The sequence below is a fragment of the Eulemur rufifrons genome, chromosome 4 (genome assembly GCF_041146395.1).
Source record: "Eulemur rufifrons isolate Redbay chromosome 4, OSU_ERuf_1, whole genome shotgun sequence".
Lineage (NCBI taxonomy): Eukaryota > Metazoa > Chordata > Mammalia > Primates > Lemuridae > Eulemur > Eulemur rufifrons.
In genome coordinates, this window is record NC_090986.1 from 11,424,409 (window position 1) to 11,437,063 (window position 12,655).

The window sequence follows — 12,655 nt, forward strand, 5'->3', positions numbered from 1 at the left end:
GATGAAGTTGAGTAAAAAGAAAGCAGAAAAAGGGGTGGGTAGAGGGTAAGACTCAACTAAAGATTTCTAAGGAAAAGAAGAATCTGGAGGTAACCAAATACAAAGAAAAGAAGTCAAAAAATTAACATTTTGTGGTCAATTAAGGAGTATGATGCACGAAGAGATCTGTTAATGAGAAGAGGTGAAGAAATGGAATTACGAAAAAGAGAAGGCAATAAAAACAGAGGCAGGAGATGAGAGAAAACAATCGTATGCACGCAAACGAATGTAAGCTCGACAAAGGGAGAAACTTCTGCCATTTTTGTTCACTGCTATATCCCCGGTGCCTTTACAGTGCTTGGCACAAAGTAGGCACCTGATGAATACGTGTTAGATGAGTAAGTTTTCCCCAAGGCCAATTTGTTCTGTTGAAGCAAATGGAAGGCAGATGCTTAAGAGAAAGCTGAATGTGTAAGACCCACAGTACAAGACTGTGGTAAACAGGTCCACGTGGTAGAACTGATTCATACTCACATTTGTCACAATTTTAGACCATTTCTTAATACACGTACAGAAAATGAAACACGATAAAAGTGCTGTTGCAAAGAAACATGAATCAATTGCTGTTTCACATCAAAAATTCAAAGGTCTCATGGGTTCATATTTGTATCTCCTGACTATGAAAATAAAAAAGATTGGGAGTGGGGAAACAAATAACAAAATAAATGCATATTTAAAACAGAATTCAAAATACATACATGTTTAGAGAGTTTACTCTTCTGTTATCATACCAACTAGATATATACCAGCAACTTAAAATTTTACCAAAATAACATTATTTTCCATTTCTATAGCATAAGTAATTGTTTAGGAACAAAGATTTAGGTTATACAGACTGATATCACAGATTTTTTGAAGTTCACAAACTGATTGTATTAAGTTTCAAAATGTAGCAAATTTCAGGATCCAGAAACACCTGTCTTTAACATGTATAACATCTAGACATGCTCCTCTAATTCCATGCCATTTGACATATAGTACATTAATCCTGGGAAAGTCTACATTAAGATTTAAAGCACATTATACACCTTTCAAAATCTCATTTTTGAAACTTGTAATGGTATGAGGAGATAATCACAGCACTGTGTTATGTAACAACACCAAGGTACATTTCCACATATACAATATTAAAACAAAAACTTAAATCACTGACGTACATAGTTAGAGATTAGAAGGAAATACACCAAAGCATTAATGGCGGTCATATCTGTATGGCAGATAATGGATGATATTTATTTTCTTCTTTGTATTCTAGGTAATTAACCTATATTCTACACTGAATTTGAGAGACATTAAAAAAACTCATTATAAATAAAAATGTTTCACAGTTACTCACCACATTATAATAGCTTTTGTTAATGGCAGTCGTATCAAATCCTTTGGGAGGACTCTTCAACGTCCCTGATTTGGGAGACACAGGCTTTTCTGAAATAAAAATGTAATGGAGTTTTACTGATCAACACGAGGGATGACAAAACTCACCGGCCCTTCATGCAGCCCAAGGCTACTCATCAGGCAGCCACAACTCAATCTACAAACCAAAAAGGAAAGCCGGGTCTCTCTCAGGCTCGGCTCACCACAGTCCCGCTGTCACCGCACACCCATCGCCCACACCATTCTCCCAGGTGCGAGTGGAAACATCTGAGTGATTCTGCTCCACCAGTGTCAGCCAAAACCAGAACAGCTTAGTTCCACATACGCTTAATAGTGTGTGAATATACAGCATTACACAAATAGGAGAAAACGTTGGCAGATATCTAACAGTATTAAAACATCAAGATCCACAGTTCTAGACTAAATTTTAGGGGTTTGTATCACTCAGATTGCAAAGAACTCTAAACAAGCAGCATCTGGCTCAGAGCTTGAAATAATCATCATACACAGGAGATGGGAAGGAAAAGAAAAATCTCTTCAAGCAGGGGCACAAACAGGAAAAAACCACAGGGCCTTAAGAACCTCCACATCAGGCACAACAATTAAAGCTGTCAGATTCCAGTAAGGACTCCAATGTTTTGAGATCGCACTGCTTTTATTCATCATATTTACTCAGAATAGATACTGTAGAAGTACTTGCTAAACAAAAACACGGCACTGTGTTTGTGTGTCTATCATTGGTTCTACAGATGAATGGGGTGTGTGTGTCTATCATCAGTTCTACAGATGAATGGGGTGTGAGGGGGGCTGTGTATGTGTGTCTATCATAGGTTCTATGGATGGGGTGTGTGTGTCTATCATCAGTTCCACAGATGAATGGGGAGTGTGTGTGGGGGGGGGTGTCTATCCTAGGTTCTATGGATGGGGGGTGGTGTGTGTCTATCATAGGTTCTATGGATGGTGTGTTGTGTGTCTATCATAGGTTATATAGATGAGGTGTGTGTGTATGTGTCCACCACAGGTTCTATGGATGGGGGTGTGTGTGTGTGTGTGTGTGTGCGCGCATCTATCATAGGTTCTATGGATGGGGGGGGTGTCTATCATAGGTTCTATGAATGGGGTGTGTGTGTCATAGGTGGTATGGATGGGCTGTGTGTGTGTCTACCGTTGGTTCTACAGGGTGTATGTGTGGCTGTCTACCATTGGTTCTATGAGGTGGGCAGATGAATATGTATCTATCACTGCCTCTCCAGGGCTATACATAGGGGCACGGTGTCAAATCAAGGCTTGTGGGGACAAAGGGAAGAAAGAGGCTTCTTCCACATTCTTTCCCAGGAAAGTCTGATGAGCATTTCCTAGGGGACTTGGTTCACACCCATCCCCCTCAAGCCCTGCCTCCTCTGCAAGAACCATGCTGTGTGAGAGTCATTGTTACTGAGCAGAACACAACCCTCCTTCCAGTGTGTAAGCTGAGAGGACCTGAGTGGCAACTGTCCACAATCTCTGTCCTTGGCCCTCCTCTCTTCTCTCCCCATGCTGCCCCCATCCACAATCTCACAGTCCCAGGGCTTCAGGCAGTACTTCCCAAAACAGTACCTCCAACCCCGAACACTCCAGGCTTCAGGTTCCCAACACCAACTGCCTATTCAATATCCCCAGTATGTTCTCAGCAACAGAAGCCCAAAATGCCCAAAACAAAACTCACTATCTTTAACCTTGGATTCCCCTCTCCTATGGAGCTGTTTTACATACATTTCCCTTTAATGCCTCACTGTGAAGTTTTTCCAAATGGTTGAAAATAAAGAACAAAACAGATGCCATTGCTAGTTGAAGGAATTCTCTCTGCCCATGGGATGAAAAACAGAACTTCGTGGGAAACAAATTGTTTCTAAACTGTAAGATATACAAAGTGGAAAACCAATCTATTCTTGCTAACACACTTTCCTTCTCACTCTCTTATCTGTAGCTAAGAACCTCCAAAACAGTGTAAGTAGATGCAACATATAAAGAAACACATACCCCAACAGTAGAAATAAGATAATCAAAGATGACAGAATCCGTTCTACGTTTAAAATGACAGGAAAGATAAGAAATTAAGACCACAATGAATTATAAAGGCACTATGAAAATTAAAAACATCTGAAAAAGAATGAAGCAAAATTTCCAGGAATAAATAATACAGCAACTAAAACGAAAATCTCCACAGGCAGGTTAACATCCAAGGAGGAAATTCATGAACTAAAAGGAAGACTGGAGAAATGGGCTCAAAATTAATTTAACAAAGCAAAACAAAGAAACAAAAAACCATGAAAAATAGCAAAAGCCACCGTGGGCAAAGTAAGACATTTAACAGGATTTTCAGGAAAAAATAAAGGGAATGAGCAAAAGCCAACACTTTTTCTGGACAAGATACTTTCCAGAACTAAAGAAATCTTGAGTCCTTGGGCAAAAGCAGGTGCCAGTTTGGAGATTTACTTTTTTTTTTTTTTTTGAGACAGAGTCTCACTCTGTTGCCCAGGCTAGAGTGCCGTGGGGTGAACCTAGCTCACAGCAACCTCAAACTCCTGGGCTCAAGTGATCCTCCTGCCTGAGCCTCCCGAGTAGCTGGGACTACAGGCATGTGCCACCATGCCCGGCTAATTTTTTTATATATTTTTAGTTGTCCAGCTAATTTCCTTCTATTTTTAGTAGAGACGGGTCTCACTATTGCTCAGGCTGGTCTCAAACTCCTGAGCTCAAACGATCCACCGGCCTCGGCCTCCCAGAGTGCTAGGATTACAGGCGTGAGCCACCGCGCCCAGCTGAGATTTATGTATTACATAATGCCCCTCTCCTGTCTGCCCGAGACAAAGGACGTCAAACACTGGCAATTTCAAGTGATTCAACTACCATAAGGCTTTTTTCTGCCTCTTTTCAGAGTAATAAGAGTTTTGTAATAAAGAGTTTTGTCTTTATTTCCCTCTTCTACTTGACTGAAAGTCACCCGGCCGTGGCTACCCCTCCATCTGCCATGTGTGCAAGCGACCCAACAATGCCTGGGTTAATCACCACTGCCTGCTTCATTCAGACCAGTGCTGGCCCCCAAAACAATGCTCATCCTAACTCCCTCTGGCAGTGTGCTCACCAGCATCCTCGACCCCAGGTCTCCTGAATCTTGTGCCCCTTTCCTGTCAGGGTTCAGCAGCCTTATTGAATATCTTTATAGTGATGATTTGCTAAGATTATACTAAACACTTGATCTTTGTCTGGAAATGTTGTAATTGTGCCATCACTGTTTTTTCCCCTAAACTTTATTACAAAAATGTATAAATATATATAAAAATAGAGAAAACAACCATATATACACTCATACTGAGCTTCAACAGTCATCAACCTGTGGCTGCTCTTATAATATTCCTCCCCATGCTCTTCTAGAAGCACTACTAGTAATTCCCAGAACCATGTCACTTTACGTATCAATACTTCAGTGTCCATCTTGCCACAGGAACCTTTTTTGTTTTGAAATTAAAACCCAAACATTAGGCCATTATCACACCTGACAACATTAATAATAATGCCTTAATGTTATCTACTGTCTAGTCTACATGCAAATCTCCTTGTCGGCCACAATGCCTTTTTGTAGTTGGCTTATTTGAATCAGGAACCAAAGTCTACACAGTGCATCTGGCTGTTGTGCCTCTAAGTCACTTTCATGCTATCAAAGTGCTCCCCCCAACCCCTGCCTTTTTCTGGATGCAGCAGAGAGCACGGAGGATGACCCCTTCCCCTTAACTTCATGTGCTATACAGGCCACCTCAGAGAAGCTTCACAGTTTATGGGTAGAAACCTGGCCGGTGTTCCCACTGCTGAATTTCTTAGTTCCCACGACAGTGGTCACTCAAGTAAACATTTACTGACTGGATGTTGGTTGTGGTTTTAGGACCAAATGCAATTGTTAACAACCTTGACAATCAATATGAAAAATGTAGCTGATCAAAGCCAGAATGCAGAAGGGCAGAGAAGAGGCTCAAGGTAAATCTTCATGTTACAAAACGGGGCACCAGGAGATACCCACCAAATGTTACTGAAATACAAAATAAGACTGAAGTATATTATATAGCACTGCCAATAAACGGAACCAACAGAAGAACAAAATAATATAAACAGCTTTGAAGAAAGAAAGAGGGAAAGAGAAGATGTGGAGTCAAAAGGGATCATCTAATGCAGGAGTTCCCAACCTATGGTGAGTTGTATAATTATTTCATTATATATTACAATATAATAGTAATAGAAATAAAGTACACAATAAATGTAATGTGCTTGAACCATCCAGAAACCATCCCCTCTCCCCAGTCTGTGGAAAAACTGGCTTCCATGAAAATGGTCCCTGGTGTCAAAAAGGTCTAGGACCACTGATCTAAAGAGTATACAGGCATACCTCAGAGACACCGCAGGTTTGGTTCCAGATAATCACAATAAAGAGAGCTGCACACTCTTTTTGGTTTCCCACTATATATAAAAATTATATTTACATTATACTGTAGTCTAGTAAGTGCAATAGCATTATGTCTAAAAAAATGTACACACCTTGAAATACTTTATTGCTAAAAAATACTAACGATCATCTAAGTCTTCAGTGAGTCACAATCTTTGCAGGTAGAGGGTCTTGCCTTACTGTTGATGGCTACAGACTGATCAGGGTGGTCGCTGCTGATGGCTGGGGTGGCTGTGGCAACTTCTTACTAGGTTAGTGCAAAAGAAATTTTGGTTTTAGCATTGCTGAAATTTGCCATTGGATATTGGAATACATTCTTAAATAAATGTGGTTATGTTATACATCATCTTAATGCACATTTCTCGCTTTATGTTTTCCTGCTAGTGACTTATTACTTGCTCTTTATTTTATATTTTAGCCTATGGAAATGATGTTAGACAAAAAGCAAATTCGAGCGATTTTCTTATTTGAGTTCAAAATGGGTCATAAAGCAGCAGAGACACTCACAACATCAGCAACACATTTGGCCCAGGAACTGCTAACAAACATACAGTGCAGTGGTAGTTCAAGAAGTTTTGCAAAGGAGATTAGAGTCTTGAAGATGAAGAGTGCAGTGGTCAGCCATTGGAAGTTGACAACCACCAACTGAGAGCAATCACCAAAGCTGATCCTCTTAAAACTACACGAAAAGTTGCTGAAGAACTCAACGTCGACCATTCTATGGTCACTAAGCTTTTGAAGTAAACTGGAAAGGTGAAAAAGCTGGATAAGTGGGTGCCTCATGAGCTGATGGAAAATCAAAAAAAATCATTGTTTTGAAGTGTCATCTTCTCTTACTGTATGCATCAATGAACCATTTCTCAATTGGATTTTGATGTGCAATGAAAAGTGGATTTTATATGACAACTGGTGATGACCAACTCAGTGGCTGGACTGAGGAGAATCTCCAAAGCACTTCCCAAAGCCAAACCTGCACCAAAAAAAGGTCATTGGTCACTGTTTGATGGTCTGCTGCCAGTCTGATCCACTATAGCTTTCTGAATCCCAGGGAAACCATTACATCTAAAAAATATGCTCAGCAAATCAATGAGATGCACTGAAAACTGCAATGCCTGCAGCTGGCATTGGTCAACAGAAAGGGCCCAGTTCTTTTCCACAACAACATCCGATCGTAGGTTGCACAACCAAAACTTCAAAAGTTGAACAAATTGGGCTATGAAGTTTTGCCTCATCTGCCATATTCACCTGACTTCTTGACTACCACTTCTTCAAGCATCTTGACAACTTTTTGCAAGGAAAACGCTTCCACAACCAGCAGGATGCAGAAAATGTGTTTCAAGGGTTCATCGAATCCCAAAGCACAGATTTTTACACTACAGGAATAAACAAACTTATTCCTTGTTGGCAAAAATGTGTTGATTGTAATCGTTCCTATTTTGACTAATAAGGATGTGTTTGAGCCTAGTTATGATTTAAAATTCATGGTCTGAAACCGCAATTATTTTTGCGCCAATCTAATGAACTACGACAATAATGAAGTCTGCCACATTGGCTAACTCTTCCTTGAAAGATTTCTCTGTAGCACGCCATGCTGTTGGATAGCATTTTACCCACAGTAGAATGTCTTTCAAAATTGAAATCAATCCTCTCAAATCCTGCTGCTGCTTTACCAAGTATATCAATATTCTAAATCCTTTGTTGTGATTTCAACCATTATCACAACATCTTCCACCAGGAGTAGATTCCATCTAAAGAAACCACTTTCTTTGTTCATCATAAGAAGCAACACCTCATTCACAGAAGTTTTATCCTGAGATTGCAGCAATTCAGTCACATCTTCAGGTTCCACTTCTAATTCTCTTGGCATTTAATACTTCTACCACGTCTGCAGTTACTTCCTCCACTGAAGTGGGTTTTTTGTTTGTTTGTGTTTTTAGAGACAGAGTCTCGCTCTGTCAGACAGGCTGTAGTACAGTGGCATCACCATAGCTCACTGTAATCTCAAACTACTAGGCTCAAGCAATCCTCCTGCCTCACCCTCCTGAGTAGCTGGGAGTACAGGTGTGCATCACCACACCCAGCTAATTTTTTGTGAGACAGGGTTCTTGCCACACTGCCCAGGCTGGTCTCCAACTCCTGGCCTCAAGTGATCCTCCCACCTCAGCCTCCCAAAGTGCTGGGATTACAGGCGTGAGCCACTGCACCTGGCCTCCATCGAAGTCTTAAAACTCTGAAAGTCATCCATGAGGGCTGGAATCAACTTCTTCCAAACTCCTGTTCCTGTTTATATTCTGATCACCTACCATAAATCACTAATGTTTTTAATGGCATCTAGAATGGTGAATCCTTTATAGAAAGTTTTCAATTGACTTTGTCCACATCCATGCCAGCTACAGCCTTATAAAATGTATTACTAAGACCTGAAAGTTGAAATTACTACTTGATCCATGGCTGCAGAATGATGTTGTATTGGCAGGCATGAAAACAGCATTAATCTCCTTGTACATCTCCATCAGAGCTCTTGGGTGACCAGGTACACTGTCAATAAGCAATAATATTTTGAAAGGAATCTTTTTTTTTTCTGAGCAGTAGGTCTCAACAGTAGTCTTAAAATATTCAGTAAACCATGCTGTAAACAGATGTGTTAGCATCCAGGCTTTGTTGTTCCATTTATACTGCACAAGCAGAATAGATTTAGCACAATTTTTAAAGGCCCTAGGATTTTCAGAATGGTCAATGAGCATTACTTCAATTTAAATTCACCAATTGTATTAGTCCCTACCAAGAAAGTCAGTCTGTCCTTTGAAGCTTTGAAGCCAGGCATTGACTTCTCCTCTCTAGTTATCAAAGTCCTAGATGGCTTCTTCTTACAACAGAAGGCTGCTTTGTCTATATTGAAAATCTGTTGCTTAGTGTAGCCACTTTCATCAATGATCTTCCAGATCACTTGCTACAGCTTCTATATCACCACTTGCTGCTTCACCTTGCACTTTTGTTATGGAGACAGCTTCTTTCCTTAAACGTCATGAACCAACCTCTCCTAGCTTCCAACTTTTTCTTCTGTAATACCTTCCTCACCAAACTTACTTATTTCTAGTTTTTGATTTAAAGTCAGAGATGTGCAAATCATCCTTTCACTTGAACACACAGAGGCCATTGCAGGGTTATTAACTGGCCTAATTTCAGTATTGTTGTGGCTCAGGGAATAGAGAGACCCAAAGAGAGGGAGAGAGACAGGAACAGTTAGTGGAGCAGTCAGAACACATGCAACATTTATCAATTAAGTTCACCATCTTATACGGGCAGTTTGTGGTGCCCCAAAACAACTGGAATAGTAACATCAAAGATCTCTGGATCATAGGTCACCATAACAGATATGATAATGAAAAAGGTGGAAATATTGTGAGAATTACCAAACTGTGACACAGACATGAAGGGAGTACATGTTGGAAAACCAGCACTGGTAGACTTGCTCAATGCAGGGTTGGGACAAACCTTCAATTTGTAAAAAACACAATGGAATGAAGCTAATAAAATGAGATAAGCTGATAAAGCAAAGCAGAGACGTCTCCACACTGCAGGAGCTGTGAGGCAGCTATCTAGGAGGGGAGCAACCCACCCAAGGCTTTCCTTGAGGCTGGAGAGTGCTCTTCACACACAAGTTCCTCTGTCCTGCCTGCTTTGTCACATGCTTGCACTACCTACTTTAGCATGAATAAAAATAAAACTTTTTTAAAAGAAAACCTCTAATACTGGAAGACTAACCACCCTACCCCAAACTACTACAAGCCAGCTGATCTAAGGGAGGTGTCACTGGGAGATGGCCACAATCAAAGAACCACCTCCCACATACCACAACATTGATGTTTGGATGAGTATACACTTCACATGTTAATCGGAAGAATATTCACTTCTACATTCTATACAAAGTTCAAAGCCACCTAATCCCAGTCTCCTTCGTGCATAGTTCACTACACCTGCGTCATAGGCCCATATCTTCTCAATTCATGCTCTTCCCTCTAAAAAATTTGTATCTGGAAGAAACAGTGCTGAGATACCCACCCTCTAGTACAGCCTTATCCTGGGTGCTTTTGAAAACTTAGCACCACTCGAATGCACACACACATGCACAGATGGGCACCTGCCCGCACCCAATTCACACGGAAGAGTACAAGCTACAGCACAGGCTTATTTCCAGTGATACAAAGGAAAACAAGGTTCTATGTAACCTTTGTCCCTTTCCCTGCACAGATCATATTTATATGAAACACTGTTCTTTCATAGCTAACAGCAGCCTCCAAAATTCAGTTGCATGTGGTTGCTTTTTGATGTCAAAAATAAACAAGAAAATATTAAAAAGTGACAAACTTAAGAAGTAGTAGTATCAATCATTAAAGATTTGTGTACCAGCAAATGATAAACCCATTTAAGTTCTCACATCACTGCCAGAGGTTATAAGTCATCATCTCAAGCTGACCAGCTCCTAAAATAACATTTAGGAGAAATGTCTTTACTGTGCAACAGATAATGAGCTGTTCAGAAATGGGAGAATTAAAGTCAGCACATTAGGAATAATCATCTAAAAGAAACCTGGAGAGCATATACGCATACACAGAAAACCGGACTTATAAGGACACAGAATGCAACTTCTGCCCACGTCCGCCCAGTTCAGCCCTTGGTGGTATCCCCTCGCCGTCTGCCTGTGCCCCACCATGCTGCGCACGTACAACGGAGTGCCTTCGCCTTCTCTTACCACAGCAACCACCAGCACCATGCACTCCCAGAACCTTGCTGCTTCTCTCTCTCTTGCCTTCTCCCTGGAATCTAGGAAGTTCTGGTTGTGGGGAGGGTGTGTGTGTAAAACACGTATGTATCTGTGTGCATAAAATGCAGCAGAAATCCATGGGTTTTACATCAAAAAAAAAGGTACACAGAAAATAAATGCTAAGTAACAATTGTGTACCTTCCATTAAGATTGTATATACTAAAAAATAACAGTGCCTTTTGATGCAAACATTAGCAAAATCCTTATACAGAATCTTGGAAGGTACTTGTCTCCAAAGAGGGACTATTTCAAGCTAGAAACCATAACACAGGTGAAAAGCACAAATACACAATGGTGAAGCCTGACAAGAGCACTTCCCTCTGCGACCGCAAGAGGGCACGCAACCAGTGGCTGTTTATACTTCCCAGGGAAGTAGAAGAGATTCACTTCACAACCTTGAGAATTTATCTGGACAAAGGCAGCCTAAAAAATATCGTCATTTACAGGCAGACCTCAGTTTCTGTTTATTCAATAAGAATAAAAACATAACACATAAGAAAATGTTCAATTTAAAGGAAGCCAGTGTTTTTATTTCACAAAGAAATGATCCTAACATGACTACCAGTTAGAGAAGTCTGTTAAGTTTGGAACCTGGCACAATTTTGATTTCAGAAAATTAAGCACTTATTACACTATCATTTACAAGCCTTATTTAAATATATTCTTCAGAAAGGAAAACCTAAAATCAGAAAGTCAGGTAAGCTACTGGTAAAAATGTCATTACAGCAGGCCTCCTTCATCCACAGGGGATGTGTTCCAAGAACCCCAGTGGATGTCAAAAACTCAGATAGTACTGTGTTTTCCTACCCACATACACCTATGATAAAGTTTAGTTTACAAATTAGGCATAGTAATAGATGAACAATAATAATAGAACAATTGTAACAAAACACTGTAATAAAAGTCACGTGAATGTGGTCTCTCTCTCAAAATATCTTATCATACTGTACTTACCTGTTTTAGGTGTGAGGTTGGCTGCAGGTAACTGAGCAGAAAGGGAAGCTGTGGAGAAGGGGGCGCTGCAGCACTGAGCTGTAACGGTGAACCTAGAGTTTTATTAACTACGATATGACACTGTAGTGAACCTAGAGTTTTATTATTAACTACGACATGACACTGTAAAAAATGTGGTTTTGCACCTGTCTTAAATGCCCACATTTAAAATCAGACCTGCATAACTTTCCATACAATGTACTCATATAATTAGTGAACACCAAGGATGGGAAGTTATTCCCTAATGAGGTTATTCCCTTGGTTCAATCGTCAGATAAGAAAATTTAGCATAAGGAATCACCAATGTGAGCAAATATGGCATTTCTTGTATTTTAAATAATGAACGAGAAAAAAAGAAAAAATATTCCAAACAAAGCTTCCTAGGTCTCAGTTTGGTACTAAAACTCTAGATTCAGTGTGGCCCCTGCAAAGAGCTCTCTGATAACAATGCATCCATCACATGCACACATGTAAGCTGGTCATACACACACATACTCAGAAATACAGAGGATACAAAAATGGGAATTCTAGGTAGAACACAGTGAGGGTCCACATTTCTAAACATGTAACACCGGTCCTTCTCAGAGCCTCCTCTGCCACTGCTGGCTCTCAGGCCCACACTCCATGCCACGACTTCCTGTGGACTTGAAAAAGGTAATAGCTGCTGTAAGATGAACTACTACCAAAAGACAACATTGAAGATACTCAAAAATACGTGAAACTCACTCCCAGAAGTCACCTGAAGAGGATTTTGAGATCCACAAACCCTATCTTTTCAGTATCATTTCCTTATGCTGGGTTAACTCTGAAAAATCCACAAAGAGAAATACCTGAAAAGTAAAAATTCATTCAGCTGCTCTTTTAATATGGTGATTCAAAATCAGACCAAAATTCACATTTAAATGAGTATTCACATAAGAAAATATAAAGCAAGCCACATGACTGCTACG

The 12,655-nt window shown here is 40.3% G+C and overlaps 1 protein-coding gene across 4 annotated transcripts in view; it reads right to left on the reverse strand.

The window, feature by feature from the left end:
• Positions 1-12,655, reverse strand: part of ARHGEF7 (Rho guanine nucleotide exchange factor 7) — a 160,209-nt gene that overhangs the window by 61,057 nt on the left and 86,497 nt on the right. For all 4 annotated transcript variants that reach the window (XM_069467566.1, XM_069467565.1, XM_069467568.1 and 1 more), the window contains one exon: positions 1,376-1,464. In XM_069467566.1, the coding sequence (XP_069323667.1) occupies positions 1,376-1,464 (89 nt within the window). The remainder of the gene's footprint in view (positions 1-1,375; positions 1,465-12,655) is intronic.